Source organism: Theropithecus gelada, chromosome 11 (assembly GCF_003255815.1).
Source record: "Theropithecus gelada isolate Dixy chromosome 11, Tgel_1.0, whole genome shotgun sequence".
NCBI lineage: Eukaryota > Metazoa > Chordata > Mammalia > Primates > Cercopithecidae > Theropithecus > Theropithecus gelada.
In genome coordinates this window covers 79,930,783-79,952,330 of record NC_037679.1, presented here as the reverse complement: position 1 = coordinate 79,952,330, position 21,548 = coordinate 79,930,783, and the positions used below count along the sequence as shown (strand labels likewise).

Here is a 21,548-nt window from a genome sequence, read left to right as displayed (position 1 = left end):
CCATATCATTCACCTGTAAGGGTTCCTGGTCTTAATATTTCTCTGTAGTAAGATAGCATATGTGCAGCTCATCTAAAAATGATACCAGATCAAGTTTACTTGGGGAGAAATAGGTTTTTTGGTTTGTTTTTATGGAAAAAGCATATGTACTGATGTGGAAAGATGTAGCGCGTCAAGCAGTGAGCCCATTAGTTGTGTAACAGGGCCAAGGGAAAACTTCCTATGTGCCCTCTGAATCCTTGCTGAAAAATCAACTGACAAATAGCAGATTAATAGAAGAGGCACACAGATTTGTTAATGTGCACAAAAGTCTTACAAAATATAAGATCTCAAAACAAAAAAAATGGCCAGATGGCTGATGGTTTTTTACCACGTTGAGGTTACAGAAAGAATGAGGGCTTGGAGTGTGGCAAGACAGATTATGGTGGTAAATCAGGTTATGGTGGTGAGACAGGTTATGGGAGAGAGAAGAGGAGGCCCAGCTAGCACAGGTGGTCCTGTCATGTAGATGAAACCTCACAGGTCACAGCCCTGAGAGAATAGATGGAATATGTTTCTTTCTGACCTTCTAAGGTGTCAGACTCTCAATTAATCTTTCCTATGTCTGGACAAGGTAGGGCCTCAGATAAATGCCTCAGCCGCATCAGTGTATGTTTTCTCTACAGATGCAAATCTGCCCCACACAGCTTCTCTCAGCTATTCTTGTATTTCCAGCCCTTGTGAAAGCCATCTGAAATATGTCAAAGAAGTATATTTTTGGGTGAAATATTTTTGTTTCCTTCATAATTTTGCCAGGGCAGCAGGCATAAGTTGGGATTTGTGGTCACCCCACTCATGGAGTTTTTCTATGAATCAAAAGAAACCTTGCCTGTAAAGCACCTAACATAGTGCCTGATGGTATGAGCTCAATCAAGCTCAACTATTATCACTTTAACCCTCTGGACTGTCAGCTGCTGAGTCCGAGACTGTCTCTTCCTCCCCAGATTCTTAGTCTGTCTTTCTTAGTGTAGGTTCTATATAAGTATCAATAATTGGACATTTGTTTACCTCTTACACCTTGACCCATAACTACTTCCTGTTGAGTCATAGTTGATGAAAAGACCAAAAAAAAGCATATAATATGCTATAATTTAGATGGATTTTTTTCTGTGATGGTAAATGGTTGTCTCTGATGAAAAAGCCATAGCTCAAGTCCTGCTGATCATTTAATCATTGGTTTCTTTTTTTTGTTTTGTTTTTTGTTTTTTGTTTTGAGACCAAGTTTCGTTCTTTTGCCCAGGCTGGAGTGAAGTGGTGTGATCTCAGCTTACTGCAACCTCCACCTCCCAGGTTCAAGCAGTTCTCTTGCCTCAGCCTCCTGAGTAGCTGGGATTACAGGTGTGCGCCACCAGGCCCAGCTAACTTTTGTATTTTTAGTAGAGACAGGGTTTCGCCATGTTGGCCAGGCTGGTCTCGAACTTCTAACCTCAGGTGATCCACCAACCTCAGCCTTCTAAAGTGCTAGGATTACAGGCATGAGCCACCACACCTAACGTAAACATTGATTTCAGTACCTAGACTTGCAAATATCCAGGATACAATTTGGATGGAGTGTATATTTATAACATTATATTAACATCATATTATATGTTACTGTATAGCAATAACAAGATTGTGAAGGCAGGTCAGGATGGAAGAGAATGAGGAGTAGTCTTCTATGAAGATGTAACAAACTGTTCTAGGTCCAGCCTAGCAATCTGATGTCTATGCACTTATTAAATTACCAAATAAGCTAAGTTAAAGGTCTGTAATTGAAAATAGTCCTGGATAGCTCTGGAAGCAGAGTCTTCTGCAAAGACTTTATTTAAATAGCTTAAGTTTGCTGTCAGCTGTGCAGTGTGAGTAACATTACCAGACCCTAGTCATAGTGGCATGGGATCTGCTGAACCCAGGCCCTTTAATCTTGTTTTATAAAACTGGAAGATATGAATCTTCCCAGCTTGAGCTAATAGGTAAGGTCCTACCAATTCATTTAGCCCCATTTCTGTTTTGTGCAGTGGTGACCGATGGTCTGCTTCTAACAACCAAACAAGGCTTGATTTTAGCTAAGCTTATTTGAGGCAGCAAGAAATTCAAGGTTTTCTGATTACACAGAGAACTAAGAAGAATGCTTGCTCTTCCTACCACTCCTCCACCCTCCCCCACCATCTGATAGTACCTCATTCCTGCCTAAGGCTTTCCTACCCCTGCTACAGTTCTTGTCAGTTAGATGCTAAAAAAATGGACCAGCTAAAACTGGTTTGAAGTTGACCACTACTTTCTGCTGCAGAAGGTCCCCAACTTACCAATGGTTTGACTTAATGATGGTTTGACTTAAGATTTTTCCACGTTATGATGGTACAAAGGCAGTATGATTTCAGTAGAAACTGTACTTCAAGTACACATACAACCATTCTGTTTTTCACTCTCAGTGTACAGTATTCAGTAAGTAACTGGAAATATTCAGTACTATATTACAAAACAGGCCTTTGTGTTAGATGATTTTGCCCAACTGTACGCTAATGTATGTGTTCTGAGCACATTTAAGGTAGGCTGGGCTGAACTATGATGTTCAGTAGGTTAGATGTATGAATATTAAATGCATTTTGAACTCGAGATTTTCAGCTTGCCTGGGTTCATTGGGATATAACCCCATCGTAAGTCAGGGAGCAGCTGTATTGGAAAAAACGGGGAAATCTTGCCTTAAAACATCCAGGATGGAGTTATAAATAGTTCTCAATTAATAACAAATTGAAATAGAGTATATATAACCCTTCATCCTGTCCCGCGGGGGGTTCTCAGCACCTATTCTCACTCATCCAGTCTCATGGGAGAGGCTCTGTAGCAGCTGTGCCTAGGGTTAAACCAAAGAGATGACTGGCAACCTTCCAATCCAGAATAGTGATATAATGCCAACAGAAAAAGTAAGAGAAGCTGGCAGTCTGTATAGCCCCAAGAGTAGAGATGTAGATAAAAATTCCTGCAAATTTAACCTGCTGTCACCAGATTCTGTGAAACAGAACATAACAAGTATAGTTATTGTTACTCCATTCATAAGTGAATTTGAAAAACTCAGTTTAAATTAATACATTCTTTCCAAAGCATGCCCACAGGGAAGGAGCAGTCTTCACGTTCCATTGACTGCAGAGACTGCAGAGACGTTCCCATTAAATGCATCACCAATCCTAGAGTTTAGGTCCCTGCACATTGTTAGCTCTGCTGTGCGAAAACATGAATTAAAGCTTAAAAGATCATAGAAGTGAAACCATGTACTAGAAACTACCACAGGTGCCTTGGCAGGGGAAATATATGCAAAATATTACATCTAGTTTGTTGTGGAACTAATTAAAATCAATAGGAAAAAGTTTTTCAGGAGCCAGTTGCCATAGCGATTCCTCTAAGGGTGACTGAGGTATGAGCAGTAAGTGTATGTTTTAATCTCTGCTAATGTGTCTTCCTCTGATGACTGGAGAAGTATAATGTCTCAAATACTATATATGAATCATCTAAAATCCAAGGCTTTTTAAAAATAAAAAAACCCAAAGGAAAGCCAACATGTCAGACCCCTGACCATATTTCAGAAGGAGTCTTAACCATGTTTCAGGGAGTCCACCACATCTAAAAGTCATCGTGTTTTGGTCCTGCTGGGGAACTGTCACCCACTGGGGCTGCCCTCCAGTGGAACAGTTTGTTAAACAGTTCGTTGGCCAAATTTATATGAGAACAGGGTGACATGTAACTAACCTAGTCCCTACTCCATAGATTATCCTACCCAGACCTCCCATTGTAATTGAGGCTTCCTCAGTACCAGTAACAGATAAGAGAGTTTTAGACAGTGCCTGAAAGTACAGGAAACAAGAGTGGCAGCTAGAGTCAGGCTGTTAGTAGAGGGGCAAGTCTTTCGAATCCAGCAAGAAGTTTTGAGTCATAGACGTGGGAAACTACAAAGTTAAGAGCATGATCAGTGTGACCTGAGCCCAATCGTTTGGTTAAGTTTCTTCCAGGAAGAATTATGACCTACCTCTTCCTTCTAGGATCCTCTCCTTTCCTAAAGAAAGGGATAAAATTCATCAATGTTTCGTACCCCCAGGGACTTTTAAAGACATGAACAAATTTTAAAAGGCCTTTTCCTTCACTTAAAAATCTGCCCAGTTCAGGACCTATTTAAAAGAACTACCTAGAGCCACTTGTACTTCCAGCCAAGATAGAGGAACAGAGACTGAATTACCATCCCACCTGAAGCAACTTTAAAAACAATAAAAAACATGTAAACCTCATGACACAGCAGTTTTCAAGATATTTTTCATCAGACAGCAAAGGACAGTATTCCTGAGAGCTGAGGAATAGTTTTCCCATCATACTGTCTTAAGATAGTTTCCAGTCATGGTGCAGAGAGAAAGATTTCCTAAGTTGAAGAGAGGGAACTGAGAGTCCAAGAGATGGCTAGAGGCAGCTAGAGGTAATAGAACAGAGTACAAAAGAAAAGTGAGCTGCAAAATGAGAAAACACAGAGATCTACACAGACTCCTTGAACATTCATCACAGTTTTTTTGTTTGTTGTTTGTTTGTTTGTTTTGAGTTGGAGTCTCACTGTGTCACCCAGGCTGGAGTGCAGTGGCACAATCTTGCCTCACTGCAACCTCCGCCTCCCAGGTTCAAGCAGTTCTCCTGCCTCAGCCTCCCGAGTAGCTAGGATTACAGGTACCCACCATCACGCCTGGCTAATTTTTGTATTTTTAGTAGAGACAGGGTTTTACCATGTTGGCCAGGCTGGTCTCGAACTCCTGACCTCGTGATTTGCCCGCCTCGGCCTCTCAAAGTGCTGGGATTACAGGCATGAACCACTGCACTCAGCCTCATCACAGTATTAATTAGTATATGCATATGTGGAAATGACCTAAGGTGGAGGAAAGAATAATGTGAAAGGATTAGAAGGGAGAGTACCTGTTTCCAGAAGCCTGATTGGAAAAACTTACAATTCATTTGGCATTGGGTAGAGTACTGAGATCTTGCCTCAGTGATAGAGAATAATTACCCTAGACTGAGCACTGCTTCAGACCCACCTAACAAATCATGGAAACAAAAATCAATTAAAGCCAGGTATCTAACAGCATCCCTGATCAAAGCTCAAAATTAATAGGAGTAAAAAATATTTAGATAAGGTGAAATTCACAATGCCTAGCATGCATGCAGAGATGATCAGACAGGCAAAAAAGAAGGAAAACATGACCCAGGATAAGGAAAATAATCCGTCAATCAAAACTGACCCAGAACTGACACAGATGTTAGCATAACATCAAAACAGATATACTGGTATTCCATATATACAAAAAGTTAGATACATGGAGGTTATTTTTATTTTATTTTTTGAGACAGAGTTGCTCTGTCATCCAGGCTGGAGTGCAGTGGCGTGATCTCACTGCAACCTCCACCTCCTGGGTTCAAGCGATTCTCCGGCCTCCCAAGTAGCTGGGACTACAGGTGCGTGCCACCACGCCTGGCTAATTTTTGTATTTTCACTAGAGATGGGGTTTCACCATGTTGGCCAGGCTGGTTTCGAACTCCTGGCCTTGAGAGATCCACCCACCTCAGCCTCCCAAAGTGCTGGGATTACAGTCATGAACCACTGCGCCTGGCCAATACGTGGAAATTATAAAGAAGAACCAAATCAAACTTTCAGAAATCAAGACAACAATGTCTGAGATGAAAAATACACTGGATGGGAATAACAGCAATTAGACATTGCAGAAGAAAAGATTAGTGAACTTGAAGGCACAGCAGTAGAAATTATCCAAAATGAAGTACAGAAAAGAATAATTTTTTAAACATGAAAGGAGCATAATGGAGATATCATTGAACATTAGAGAGAAACCTCCAGTGGCCTACTATATGGGTAATTGAGTCCCTGAAGGAGGAGAAGAAAGGGAGGGACAGAATAATACATGAAGAAATAATGGCCAGGTTTTTTCTAAATTTGATGATAACTATAATCTGCAGATTCAGAAAGCTTAATGAACCCCAAGCACAAAAAACATGAAGAAAACTACACCAAGATACATAATCAGTAGCTCAAAATGAGCTGTGAAAGAAAATCCTCAAGGCAGCCAGAGGGGGCAAAAAAGCGTGTTAGGTATAGAGGAGAAAAGATGAGGATGATGTCAGATTTGAAAATACAAGTGAAAAGTCAGTGTTAACAGTAGCTTTAAAGTACAGGAAGAAAAAACTCACTAAAATTCTATAGCTAAAATATCTTTTAAAAATGAAGGCAAAGTGAAGATGTTTTCTGACACACCATACACTACCTGAAAGAATTCATCACATCACCAGCCGTCTTACACTAAAAAAATGTTAAAGGAAGTCTTTTGAGCAGAGCGAAAATGGTACCAGCGGTCAATCTGTATTTACCCAAGGGAGTTAAGATCACCAGAAATGAAAATGCATCAATAAAAGTTTTTGTCTTATTTACAGCTGTGTAAAAGATAATTGACTGGAGCTGGGCACAGTGGTATGTGCCTGTAATTCCAGCTACTTGGCAGGTTGAAACAGGATTGATTGCTCAAGCCCAGATGTTTGAGACCAGCCTGGGCAACATAGTGAGACAATGAATGAATGAATGAATGAATGAAAATTGATGACATAAAAATAATATATTGTGAGGTTTATAAGATAACATGTAAGAGTTAAATGCATGGCCACAGTAGCACAAAGGTTGAGGGAAGGAAATATAAACTATTGTAAGCTGTTTATACTATACATGAATGTTACATTGTAACTGGAAGGTAGACTGTGTCAAAGATGTATACTATAAACTCTACAGCAGCCACTAAAATTAAAAAGCAAAGAGTTACAGCTCATAGGACAACAAAGGAGATCAAATTGGATCATAAAAAATACTATATTAATCCAAACGAAGTCAGGTTAAGGGGAAATAAGACAAGTAGGAAACAAATAGTCTCAAACTATTTTGAGGTTTTAAAATGATAGTCTCAAACCTAATTGTATCACTAATCACATTCAATGAAATTGGTCTACACACCTCTTTAAAACAGCAGTTGTCCAGGTGTGGTGGCTCACACCTCTAATCCCAGCACTTTGGGAGGCCAAGGCAGGCGAATCATGAGGTCAGGAGTTCAAGACCAGCCTGGCGAACATAGTGAGACCCCGTCTCTACTAAAAATATAAAAATTAGTGGGTTATGGTGGCATGCGCCTGTAGTCCCAGCTACTTGGGAGGCTGAGGCAGGAGAATTGCTTGAACCCGGGAGGCGGAGCTTGCAGTGAGCCAAGACCATGCCATTGCACTCCAGCCTGGGTGACAGAGTGAGACTCTGTCTAAAAAAAGTAAAAATAAGTAAAACAGCAGTTGTGAGATTGAATAAAAAAGCAAGACCCAAATATATGCTGCTTACAAGAAGCACACTATAAATATAAAGCCAAAAAAGGTTAATCCCTGTTGTCTAGTGGTTAAAATTTAAAAAAAAAATTTTTTTTTAAGTAAAAGGTTGGGAAAAGATACACACTGCTTATACTCATCTACAGAAAGCTGGAATGGCTGTATTAATATAAGACAAAGCAGCTTTCAGAGTAAAGAATACTGCCACAGACAAAAAGGTTATTTGGTAATGACAAAAGGGTCAATTAAGAAAGAGAATATAACAATCATAAATGTTTATGTATCTAATAAAAGATCTTCAAAATACATGAAGCAAAAACTGAGAGAACTCCAAGGAGAAATCCACAAATATAGCTGAAGATTTCGGTACCACTCTCAATAATTGATAGAATAAGTGGGCAGAAAATCAAAGATACAGTGGATTTCAACAATACTCTTAATCAATTTGACCTAATTGGCATTTATAGAACATTTCATCCAACAACAGAACACATGCTGTTCTCAAGTGTATGTGGAATATTTACTAATACAGACCATATATGGGGACTTGAAACAAATGTCAATACATGTAAAAGGATTCAAGTATGAAATCTGATCTGCATTAGCCCAGGCTGCCATGAAATACCCATAGACTGGGGCTTAAACAACAAATGTGTTTTTTCAGAGTTCTGGAGATTGGAATTCTTAGGTCAGGGTGTCAACGTGATTAGATTCTGTTTTCCAGAGTATCTCCACCAGTTCACGTTCCCACTAGTAGTGTATGAAGGTTCCAGTTTTACATCCTTGTGTCCTTGCCAACAGTTAGTTATCTGACTTTTTTACTATAGCCATCTTGCTATGTGGGAAGTGGTTTCTCATGGTAGTTTTTTTGTTTTGTTTTGTTTTGTTTTCAGGAGACAGTGTCTCACTTTGTTGCTCAGGCTGGAGTGCAGTGCCGCCATCAGCCTTCACCTCCTGGGCTCGAGTGATCTCCTACCTCAGCATCCTGAGTAGCTGAGACTGTAGGCACATGCCACCACACCCAGCTAATTCTTTTATTTTTTATAGAGAGAAGGTCTCACTGTGTTGCCCACAGGGGTCTCAAGTGATCCTCTTCTTGCCTCAGCCGCAAAGTGCTGGGATTCCAGGCATGATGAGCACACTGCTCCCAGCCAGTTTCTCATGGTTTTGATTTGTATTTCCCTGATGACTGACGGTGTTGAACATCTTTTCATGGCCTCATTGGCTATTTGTGTGTCTTCTTTGAAGAAATGTCTCTTCAGATCCTTTGTTCATTTTAAAATCAGGTTGTCCTTCTTATTATTGAGGTGTAAGAGTTCTTTATATATCCTAGACACAAGTCCCTTATCAGATATATGATTTGCAAAGATTTTCTCCCATCCTATGGGTTGTCTTTTGACTTTTTTGATAGTATCCTTTGAAGCACATAAGTTTTTAAGTTTTTCTCTGTTTTTTACTCGTGTTTTTGGCATCATATCTAAGAATCCACTCCAAATCCAAGGTCACAAAGCTTGACCATGTGTTTTTATCTAAAAGTTGTGTAGTTTTAGAAGTCAGTTCCTCTGTCCTACCAGCCACATTTCAGTGAGCACATAATGTGGCTAATGTCCACAGCACTTGTCAGTGCAGATAAAGACCATCATAACAGAAAGTTCTTTTGGACAAACAAACACAACCCCTCCCCCGCCTTTTTTTTGAGACAGAGTCTCCCTCTGTCGCCAGGCTAGAGTGCAGTGGCACAATCTCGGCTCACTGCAACCTCTGCCTTCCAGGGTCCAGCAATTCTGCCTCAGCCTCCCAAGTAGCTGGAACTACAGGCGTGCACCACCATGCCCAGCTAATTTATGTATTTTTAGTAGAGACAGGGTTTCACCATGTTGGCCAGGATGGTCTCTATCTTCTGAACTTGTGATCCACCCACCTCAGGCTCCCAAAGTGGTGGGATTAGAGGCATGAGCCACTGCGCCCGGCCCACAAACCCCTTCTTTACAGGAAAACACTAGTGGAAAATTAGCTAAGGACTTGGATAGATAGTTCACAAAAAAAAGAAATAAATGAGCAAGCTTTTGTACACAACATTGTTCACTGGTTAAGGAACAATGTGACATGCCATTTTTAGTTCCCCAGATTGACAGTGACTACTTCCTTCAGGTCTCGACTCTGAAGTCATTGTCACTGAGGCCTTCCTGTCCATCCTGTCTAAAATTTCAAACCCTAAGTCCTGCATTTCCTACTTTTCCTCCTTAGCACCTGCCATTAACACACTATGTATTGAACTTATTTTTCTGGTCTATTATGTCTCCCCCCTTGAATATAAGATCCAGTCATGTGTTTGCTATTTATTGTCCCTCCAGTACCTAGAACAGCTCAAATTTGTTTTGTTGTTGAATTGCAGCTGACAGGGTATAGGGAAATGAGGGCTCTCATACGCTGATGAGAGAGTAAATTGATGCAGCCTTTTTGCAGACAGTTGTGTGGTATGTAAAAGTCTCAAAATGTGCTTGCCCTTTGACATTTCTCCTTCTAGGTTTTTATCATAAGTAAGTAGTTAAGGATATTATATGCTCAGAGATAGGAGTGGAAGGTTCAGCTGCCTTGGAATGCTTTCATCTGCAGTCAGGAAAACTCTTGAACTGACACATTGGAAGGACTGAAGATTGTTTTTTAAAATGTGTCAAGAGCTATTTTTCAGAGTTGTTCAAAAGAGACCTTCTTTTCTTTCCTAATTCCTTGGCATTTAAAAATATTGTCATATTATGACTTTTGTGACCTGCTTCTTTTGTAAGCAAAACCAACTTAACTACAAAATTTTTTTCCACAGGTCCCTTAATATGGACTTTGAAAATCAAGATAAGGAGAAAGACAGTAATAGTTCTTCTGGGTCTTTCAATGGCAACAGCACCAATAATAGTAAGATATTTTATGTCAATTAACTTCTGTGCATGTAGTTTTCTTAATTTGGCTATTTCTGTACCTCCAGTTAATAATTTACTGGGTTTAAGGATTTATGATTGGTATAAAAAAATCATCGAATTATACTTAAAATGAGTGAATTTTATGGTATGTAATTGTACCTCAATAGTATTAATAAAAATGTTTGATGTTTATTATGGAAAGATTTGAATTTGAAGTGACTTGATTTGATAATATTAATACATTTATATTGAGACTGAGATCTGCCATGTACTCGACATTCTGTTAGATCTCTTGAAAGATGCAGAAGTATAAGAGAAATTATTGCCAATATGTTTTTTAGAAAGTGCCAAGATATCCAGGCACAGTGTTTCACGCCTGTAATCCCAGCACTTTGGGAGGCCAAGGCAGGCGGATCACTTGAGGTTGGGAGTTCAAGATCAGCCTGACCAACATGAAGAAACCTCGTCTCAAAAATACAAAATCAGCCGGGTGTGGTGGCGCATGCCTCTAATTCCAGCTACTTCTGAGGCTGAGGCAGGAGAATTGCTTGAATCCGGGAGGCGGAGGTTGCAGTGAGTCGACATCGTGCCATTGCACTCCAGCATGGGCAACAAGAGCGAAACTCCATCTCAAAAAAAAAAAAGTGCCAAGATAGAGATGGCAAATACCTCTTCACTTCCTATATATGGGGCAAGTACCTTTTTTCAGTGACCCTTACCATAGCCTCAGAATCCCCCACATACAGCTGTTATCAGAGGAAGCTCTACAGATGAAATTATTTTGACATCCATGTAGAAGGAGAATAAAGAGATGGGCAAGTCAGGTGAGCAGCAACGGGTCAGATAAGGTTTCTTTACAACAGAAGGTGGGTTTGACTTAGTGAATGTGGATAGGTGGAGAAGTCGTCTTTTCAGGTTAGGGGAGCATATAATAACAGGCACAGAGATCACGACCCGTAGGACAGGGTAAGGGCGCCACCTAAGAGAGAGGAAATGCTAGAGATCTAATAAAAAGGTAGATCAAATATTGATTGGAGGACCATGGATGTTAAATTGAAAAGAGATCATTTATTATGTATCTTAGTTTCTGTAGTTACTATAGTGCACTGTCAACCAAGTTGTATTTGCCCAGTTTTCACCGGGCACAGGCCGAGTCACATGTGTTTCATTGTCCCTGGCAGTGCCAAAGTGGGCATGATAAAGATGGTAAGTAGAATCATTTAAATATAATGAGTCTTTTCTTAAATTTATGACATGGATCCTTGTATGATATAAAATTCCATACCAGTAGTTATTACCAGTGCTAGGAACCACATAAAACCCGGTGCAAAATCTGATTTTTAGATTAAATTATTACATAGCAGCTTACCTTCTATGAACATGTTAAGCCAAATCACTTTATACTCCTGAAACTCTTTTTAAAAGTCCCGTATTATATAGCACATATGCAAGTGATGTTCTTAAACCAGATTATAAATCTGCTGTACGTTGCATCACAGAAAATCTACCTGTATTATTACGTCTAAGTTTAATCCCAAAAACAAGAAGTGGTTGTATCAGTCTACACTGGAAAGAAGTTACGGGGTAATATAGCTCCTTTTTTTTTTTTTTTTAAGATGGAGTCTTGCTCTGTCATTCAGGCTGGAGTGCAACGACGCAATCTCAGCTCACTGCAACCTCTGCCACCTGAGTTCAAGCAATTCTCCAGCCTCAGCCCCCGAGTAGCTGGGATTACAGGCGCCTGCCACCATGCCTGGCTAATTTTTGTATTTTTAGTAGAGATGGGGTTTCGCAGTGTTAGCCAGGCTGGTCTTGAACTCCTGATCTCAAATGATCCGCCTACCTTGGCCTCCTAACGTGCACCCAGCCTAAATGGTCTTTTTCTTAACTCTGCCAGCTATGTTGTATTAAATTATCCTTGACAACATTTCTTCAGTGCCTGCTCTGAGCAGTGGATACCAATGGGATAAGGACAGATTACCATAGAATGCAAAATTCACTTCCTCAAAGAAGAACATAATGAAGAAGCCATTACAAAGATGGCCGACCAGTACTTGATTATGGAATATAATATTATTACAGATCGAAAGGATGGCATGGAAAACAGGCTGCATTTATCAAGCATCAAATAAATAATAGAAAGATGGACAGAGAAACAGAGAGTTTGTAGTTGCTAAGGGGATGGAAGTCCTGAATGATTAACAGTGTAGAACAATTGGGGAGAAGGTTTTAAGAAAAAGAAAGTATAAATTTACTGTTAAGATTTTTGTCAAGAGTGTTTCAGACTGATAGAAGGAGACAGTAATGAGATAGATGTTTTTAAAAGACTGTAGCTGCCAACTCCCAAAATAATAAGAAACAAGGAATTTGTAGAGACAGGAGAGTAGGAAAAGTTGTAGGTGTAGCCAGCATCATTGGTGGGGTATAGGGGTGAAGGGTTACTCTATGATTACATGCTTTGAATATGTCAGAAATGATTCTACTGTCCTTAATTATAATAGGAGCTAGAAGAAGGAGAAGCATTAAGTGAGACTCGACAGAGGGTTAGATGGGCCATGTGACTCATGCCCCAAAAAAACAGAACTTAAAAATGGAGAAATCTCTTTGTAATTGAATGTTTCTCCCTGCAGGGTGCCCTAGGTTATTTGACCAAAAGACTGGGTAATTATTACTTCGGATTATAATAATGTTCCACCTATCTGGGCAACTCGAAACACATGGAAGTAAGACAAAAAGTTGATCAGGGCTGCCAGGAACTATGGCACTCAACTCATTAGAAAGCAGAAAAGTAAAAGTGAAAAAGTGAAGACAGTAATGAAAGAACACTACGTGCCCACCACCAGAATAGCTAAAATTAAAAACCTTGACTATTCCCAGTGTCGATGAGGATGCACAGCAACAACAAAGAACCCTCTCGCGTTATTGGAGAGCATGCGTTAGTATGGTCACTTTGGAAGGCAGTTTGATGTTACCTACTAAAGGTGACAATGTAAACACTCTTGGAACCCGCAGTGTCACTCCTAGTTATATATGCAACAAATACAATCACATGTGCGTCAAGTCATGTGCAAGAGTGCCTAGAGCAGCATTATTTGTAATAACCAAAAAATTGGAAACAATCCAAATGTCAGCCATAGAATGGATAAATAAATTTTACTGTATTCATACAGTGAAAACAAGTGAACTTCTATAGCTACATAAAACAGCATGGATGATTCTCACAAATAACATTGAGTGAAAGAAGCCAGACACAAAAAATTAACTACATAACTCAGTGTATATAAAATTTAGGAAACAAGCAAAATAGTATTTAAGGAATTGCATGCTTGGGTGGAAAACATGTGTCATAATTCAGGATAGCAGTTCCCTTCAGGAGAATGAGAGAGAGAGAGAGAGAGAGAGAGAGAGAGAGAGTAGTGATTGAGAGGGACACAAAGGAAGATTTCTAGGGTTTGTTTCCTTTCTTGAATTATATTAAATATGTAATAATTCACTGAACTCTACATTTTTGTGCTTTTCTGTGTGTGATGCTTCACAATAAAAAAGGTTAGAAAGAAAGTGACAGGAATGGGGGTGGAGGGCAGGAGTTCCCTCCAGGTCCTCTGTTTTCCCCTGACCTTGTTCTGACTTCTGTATCTGCCCCCAAGAAGCCAATATAGAAACTTATTTTCCAGTGGCACATCATTTAAGTAGTATTAAGTGTAATTTTAAAAAGAAGCCATGAACACCCCTGCCCAATTATCTGACATCTTCAAGTCTTTTACTAAACTGCAGTTATAATTTATTTGAGTTATAGAGATTGATGGAGATTTATAGTTGGGATTCTCATCTTTAGTAGAGATACACATTTTAATCTCCCTGCTTAGATTGTAAACTTCATGAGATCTGGAAATGACTTTCTTTTAATCCCTCCTGCTGCTTACTATATATATAATAAGTGTTCAGCAAATAGTCAAAAGCATCCTTCTTACAGGGAGGTGCAAAGTCAGTAATTTTCTTAACAGTTACTGGTTTATTGCTCAGTGTCTATTCCATACCAGACATGCATTTAGCCTATAGCCATGTTCATTGAATGTTAAAAATAATGTTACTGTACAAAATTTTTAATTCCATTACCAAGCCTATTTCCTATGTTGATTTTTGCCTTAAAGATAATGCAGCTGCACTTGCGTATGTCCTCCCAATTGTGGCTACTCTGTTTTTGCTTTGCTCAATTTTGCTTTGTTTTTAGGTCACTGGAGTTTGGCTAAAATTTCTAATTAATTACCTCCTTCCCCTTCAAGACCTTTATCTCCAGAACTTTAGGAGATGCAGTACTGAAGTCATGGACATTGTTTTAGGTAGCATATTGTCAGGAACTAAAGGCACTTTGCTTGCCCTGTGACATTGCCTCCTGGTTCAAAAATCTGTGGTTTAAAAAAAAAAAAAATCTGCATTCTAATATTCCAGAAAGGTCCTTTGTATTCAATTTTGCATTTAATTGCAGACTGAACTTTTAAAATTTAGCTTTATTATAAACAAATGCATCTCTTAGATACCTCACCACTGCAGGCTTTATTGTAGCTAGTCATTTAATTTTCTGATCATACTTTGAACCAGTATGATCTGTAGACTGTACGATGCTTTGTTGCTATGATAAACAGTTATTTATTTGAGAAACCATTATTTTATGTAGTGAAAGGCACTGAAAGTCTGTATCTTCCTCTAGCAGTTCTTTGAACTACTGTAGAGCACTTACATTTAAAAACTATTTAGGTAAAATGTAGTTAGAGATTTCATAGAGTTTTGTCTAATGGATACACTTCCCAAAGTGATCCATGGGCCAAACTGGATGGATTTGACTAGAGTGAGGACAGACTGCTTCCAAGATAATTTGTGTTTGTCATGGCACATAGTTGACTTTTCCTAAATTGAACTGCCCTATTCCTAAGTGAATTACTTCACTCATCTACCTAGTCCCTGAAAAGCAATTTTGTTTTATAGATATAGTTAATCAAAAACCCTAAATAGCTCTTTTGGGGACAGGCAAATTTAAATACCTAAGAGAAATTTTGTTGATCATTGCAACCCTTTGTGTCTTGCTATGTTTATCCTGGTTACATATTTTATTTGTAGCCTTAATATAATGAAGAGACTTTTTTTTTTTTTTTTGCCTTTGACTCCTGAGCTCAAGTGAGCCTCCCACTTCAGCCTCCAAGTAGCTGGAACTACAGGCTCAAGATATCATGCCTAATTTTTTTTTTTTTTTTTTTTTTAATTTTCTGTAGAGATAGGGTCTCCTTATTTTGACCAGGCTGGTCTTGAACTCCTGGCCTCAAGTGATCCTCCTGCCTTAGCCTCTCAAAGTACTGGGATTACAGGCATGAGCCATTGCACCCAGCCTTTTTCTTCTATTATTTCATTATTATAAATCATATGAAGATTTCTTTGATTCCTTTTGTGTACTTTTCTTTATTAATGGTTCTCAATTCTAGATGCAAAATACAGTTTTGTGAGGAGTTTTTAGCTGGGCCTAACCCCTATGATTTCATTTAATTTGTCTGGGTTTGGACTTTTTTTTTTTTTTTTTTTTTCCTGGAGACGGAGTCTCGCTCTGTCATCCAGGCTGGAGTGCAGTGGCACGATCTCGGCTCACTGCAAGCTCCGCCTCCCAGGTTCACGCCATTCTCCCACCTCAGCCTCCCAAGTAGCTGGGACTACAGGCACCCACCACCACGCCCAGCTAATTTTTTGTATTTTTAGTAGAGACAGGGTTTCACCATTCACAGGATGGTCTTAATCTCCTGACCCCGTGATCTGCCTGCCTCGGGCCTCCCAAAGTGCTAGGATTACAGGCATGAGCCATCGCGCCCGGCCTGTAATTTTTTAAAAACTAATGGGAAGCCAAGAATTTGAGAACCCCTTTGCTAAATCCTACTCTAGCCCAAGAGATTATTTTCCCCCATTCATCTCCTATTCTGGTACCTTAAAATGTTCCCATAAATTTTTTTTTTTTTTTTTTTGTAAATATTGAATAGATAGATACGGGGGTCTCACTGTGTTGTCCAGGCTGGTCTTGAACTCCTGGTCCCAAGCCATCCTTCCACTTCAGCCTCCCAAAATCCTGGGATTACAGGCTTAAGCTACCACATCTGGCCAAATAAAATTTTTCTCATTTGCTGTTTTCAGCTATGGCTTGTTGTCCTCCTCTTCCTCTCCCCCTGTCAGCCAAGTGAGTTCTCAACTATTAGCAACAATTGGAAAGCGTGAAAATGAGTACATTAAACCCACAGGTGATGAGAAGTCCTTTTAGTCAATGGGTTTAAACCACTTCTTTTACCAAACCTATGTGCAAGACCACAGATTTACTCAAATTGACTAATCTGGGTTTTTACTACCTCTTTTTTGTTCTTGGTGGTGGTTTGGATCCTGTCATCCAGATGGTTAACACCAAGAGGTAGTAGTTCACTTCAACAAATATTCTTGAGCGTCTACTGTAATGAAAGCACCATGAAGAGAACAAGGAGCTCATAATCTCATTAGGAAAGAAAGACTGGTAGGGCCTGGATAATCCATGTTTTACATATAATCCCTAGAACTGTCTGCATTTTTGCAAGTTAATGTATATGAAGTACATAGGCACAGTGCCTGTTGCATAATAAGTTATTAATCTGTCTGTTTTTCTCTTTCAGGCATCCAAACAATTGACTCTACCCAGGCTCTGTTCCTTCCGATTGGAGCATCTGTCTCTCTTTTAGTAATGTTCTTCTTCTTTGACTCAGTTCAAGTAGTTTTTACAATATGTACGGCAGGTAAATATGAGTTTCTCTGTCTAGTCTTAACATACTAAAAGGAAAATTTTTCACCTTTATCACTGTTCAAAAATTAAGATTTGTATACCATGTCATGTAAGTTTTTCTTCATAAATCTTGGCTTCATCTCTTCCCTCTCAACCGTGCCGCCCTTCCCCACCTCCTCCTTGAACCATTTCATCCACATCATCTGTTGAGACCTGCCCACACAATTTCAAAGAAAGGCTGGAGATGTGAAAATGCAGGAATTTTATCACACCAGAGCAATATTGCTCTGCTTTGGCTGTGGCGCCTTTTCTAGATTACTAGTAGTTTACCAGACGGTTGAGCTTGGCATAAAGGTCATTGTCAGCCTCTACCCACGTTCTTGCAGGTAGAAACATGGATAGCTAATCAAAGTGATTGGACTGTCAGCTCTTTGGTGTGTTTTCAAGCTAAGCATTGATGGAAATGTTAAAAAAAAAAAAAAAAAATCATCAGCAAAATGCTACAAGACTTGTTAGGAGGTCATCCCATGGCCTGCTGCTGTTTATCTTTTAGAAAACTTACCTATGCTTTCCCCTACTTCAAATCAGGTACTTTTTTTATTGAAGAGGTTTTTTGTTCAGTATTAAAGGAAGATATTTTTCTTCTCTAGTCAATTAACTGTATCCACTTGTCTAGTGTTTTGGGGAATGAAATTTCTATAAGTCATGCCATTTTTCTTCCAGTTGTTTAAAAAAATTATACCTTTTCTTTCTCTAGTTCTTGCAACGATAGCTTTTGCTTTTCTTCTCCTCCCGATGTGCCAGTATTTAACAAGACCCTGCTCACCTCAGAACAAGTAAGGAATTGGGACTTTCCTCTTAAATTATAAACTTGTATATATTTTTCTGTCATATTTGATAGCATTATTAGGAGTCTCAATTTCTGGTATTGGCTGGAGCACAGAAATGCCAGAAGACCAGGAAGTGAGACCCGGGAAGTGAGACATTTGATCTTTAAAACCAGAAGCTAGTACTTCCTTTTGTACCTTCTCATGTCAGAGGAAATACAAACAAAACTTAGGAAGTCTGAGTCATTGTAATGTGCTTCCTACTTAGATCTTTGAAAGATGAGCAGTTTTCTTTTGAAACAGTGCTTTCATTCCTTTACTGTGAGTTGATGAAATATGAGAATAGTGGTTGAACTCAAACATTCTTCTTTGCCTTTGGTCTTCGGTGGCCTGGGTATGCTACCTACTTGCATTTAATCCTAGTATTCACACTTTAACTCATTGCTGCACAGAAACAAAATTCTGTGCTAATGGAGATGCTGAACGCACTTAGGAAACCAGTCACTGGTGGCAGCTGATGTTCCCAGGAATTAGTGATAACAAAAAGATTTACCATCTTCTAAATATAGTAATACCATCTTTGGTAAATGCGTTGAATTGTTGGCATTTTCTTCATTTTGTTTTCCTCATAAGAATATAATTTCCTCCATACTTACTAGCTTTTCCAGAGGTCGATATTGTCACTTCAAACTTCTAAATGCCACTGTTGATAATTGGTCCCAAAAAGACATTTTCAGATGGTGCAGAAGTATATTCCTGTGAGTTTTCCATAGGTTTCTCAAAAAAAGGATTGAGTATTTTCGATTTCAAGCTGTCTTGGTATTGTCTGCTATTCTAATCCAGCCATCATGAACTCTGATCATGAAATACCAAAGGAGAGTTTGGTTATTGAATAAAGTGTGCCCACTGTCCAATAAGCGTTGTGTGTTTTCCAGGATTTCCTTTGGTTGCTGTGGACGTTTCACTGCTGCTGAGTTGCTGTCATTCTCTCTGTCTGTCATGCTCGTCCTCATCTGGGTTCTCACTGGCCATTGGCTTCTCATGGATGGTAAGTGACTAATTTGCGACAAATTGTAATTTTCCTTTATAGAGTTTTATAGATACTTGAGGATATTCACAGAGATGTACAGCTGTCACTACAATCAACTTTTAGAGCATTTTCACACCCACCCCCGCCAAAACCAATGAGCAGTCGTTCCCCTTACCCACTACCCCACCCCAGCCCCAGGTATCCACTAGTCTCTACTTTGTTTCTATGGATTTCTGCATTCTGGACGTTTTCCATAAATGGAATCATACATTATGTGGCCTTTTGTGTCTGACTTGTTTCACTTAGCATGTTTTCAAGGTTCATCTATGCTGTAACCTGTATTAGCACTTTTTATGGCTGAATACTGTTCCATTATATGGATACACTAATTTTATTTATTCATTTACTGATTATTTCCACTTTTTAGGCTATTATGAATGATGCCTCTTTGAATATTAATGTACAATGTGCAGACTGTGCTTTTTTTTTTTTTTTTTTTTTTTGAGACAGAGTCTTGCTCTGTTGCCCAGGCTGGAGTGCCATGGCCGGATCTCAGCTCACTGCAAGCTCCGACTCCCAGGTTCACGCCATTCTCCCGCCTCAGCCTCCCGAGTAGCTGGGACTACAGGCGCCGCCACTTCGCCCGGCTAGTTTTTTGTATTTTTTTAGTGGAGACGGGGTTTCACCGTGTTAGCCAGGATGGTCTCGATCTCCTGACCTCGTGATCCACCCGTCTCGGCCTCCCAAAGTGCTGGGATTACAGGCTTGAGCCACCGCGCCCAGCCAACGACTGTGCTTTCTTATATAAATGGAGGCTTGGCCCAGTGGCTAATGCCTGTAATCCCAGCACATTGGGAGTCTGAGGCAGGAGTATCACTTGAGACCAAGACCAGTCTGGACAACATAGCAGGATCCCATTTCTACAAAAATAAAAATCTTCTGGGCATGGTGCACCTATAGTCCCAGCTACTTGGGAGGCTGAGGTGGGAGGATCCCTTGAGCCCAGGAGTTCAAGATTACAGTGAGCTATGATCATGCTACTGCACTCCGGGCTCAGCAACAGAGTGAGACCCTGTCTCTTTAAAAAGTAACAGTAAGGGCTGGGCCCAGTGGCTCATGCCGGTATTCCCAGCACTTTGGGAGGCTGAGGCAGGTGGATCATGAGGTCAGGAGATCGAGACCATCCTGGTTAACATGATGAGACCCCGTCTCTACTAAAAATACAAAAAATTAGCCAGGCGTGGTGGCGGGTGCCTGTAGTCTCAGCTCCTTGGGAGCCTGAGGCAGGAGAATGGCATGAACCCGGGAGGCAGAGCCAAAATCGCACCACTGCACTCCAGCCTGGGTGACAGAGCGAGACTCCATCTCAAAAAAAAAAAAAAAAAGGAATAGTAAGGAAATGGGATTAGATTTAATACAATGTATCATATTATGCTCTATATATATCACGTTATATTACATATACTATATATAATCTGCGTTATGTACATGATATATACATCATACTTTTATGTAATGATATAGATATGTATTTATATCATTACATAAAAGTATATCATATCCTTTTTATTAACTCCAGAGTATTAAGGATGAATACCTAGACATGAAATTCCTGGAACAGAATTCTTGCATTTAAAAAATCTATACCTAATTATTATACTGCGTTTCAGATAGGCTATAGTAGTTATGCTCCAACCTGTAGCATATGAGAATTTCTCTTCGTTGATGATAAGGATGAAATAATAATGACAGTAAGACCTCGGATGAATTAAGTGCCTTTTATGGATTAGACAGTCTGCTAGGTGTTTTACATGGATTATCTCTTTTAATCCTCAGAACAACTCTTTGAAGTAGGTACTGCTGTTTGTTCCCACTTCAAAGGAGTAAACAAAGGTTCAGAGAAGTGGCTCATCCCAGCCACAGACCCGTTATGTAGAATTCATACTTACCACCAAAGCATCTTGGAGGCTGTTTCTGAAAATCACCCATAATTTTCCTAGTCTTTCCCTTAAAACGTTTTTTTTGGGCAGGGAGTTTCGCTTTGTTGCCCAAGCTGGAGTGCAATGGTGTGATCTTGGCTCGCTGCAACCTTCGTCTCCTGGATTCAAGCGATTCTCCTGCCTCAGCCTCCCAAGTAGCTGGGATTGCAGGCACATGCTACCACGCCCAGCTATTTTTTTTTTTTTTTTTTTAGTTTTTAGTTTTTAGTTTTTGTATTTTTTAGTAGAGTTGGGTTTTCACCGTGTTGGTCAAGCTGGTCTCGAGTCCCTGACCTCAGGTGATCCACCTGCCTCAGCCTCCCAAAGTGCTGGGATTACAGGCATGAGCCACCACACCCAGCCTTTTTTTTTTTTTTTTTTTTAAATAGAGACGGGGGTCTCATGTTGCCCAGGCTGGTCTTGAACTCCTGGACCCAGGAGATCCTCCCACCTCGACCTCCCAACGTACACAGGCATGAGCCCACTGTGCCTGGCCTCCCCCAGCTTTTTGTTTGGTTTGGTTTGGTTTTGAGACAGGACCTTACTCTGCTGCTCAGGCTGGAGCGCAGTGCATGGTCAGTGCTTACCCAACTCTTGAGCTCAAGCAGT

General features: G+C 39.9%; 1 protein-coding gene across 1 annotated transcript in view; it reads left to right on the top strand.

Moving 5' to 3' along the window:
* The window catches only part of SPPL3 (signal peptide peptidase like 3), a 143,678-nt gene that overhangs the window by 104,706 nt on the left and 17,424 nt on the right, over positions 1-21,548 (top strand). The window contains exons 3-6 of the mRNA XM_025402490.1: positions 10,232-10,320; positions 16,997-17,116; positions 17,861-17,939; positions 18,866-18,978. Of these exons, the coding sequence (XP_025258275.1) occupies positions 10,232-10,320; positions 16,997-17,116; positions 17,861-17,939; positions 18,866-18,978 (401 nt within the window). The remainder of the gene's footprint in view (positions 1-10,231; positions 10,321-16,996; positions 17,117-17,860; positions 17,940-18,865; positions 18,979-21,548) is intronic.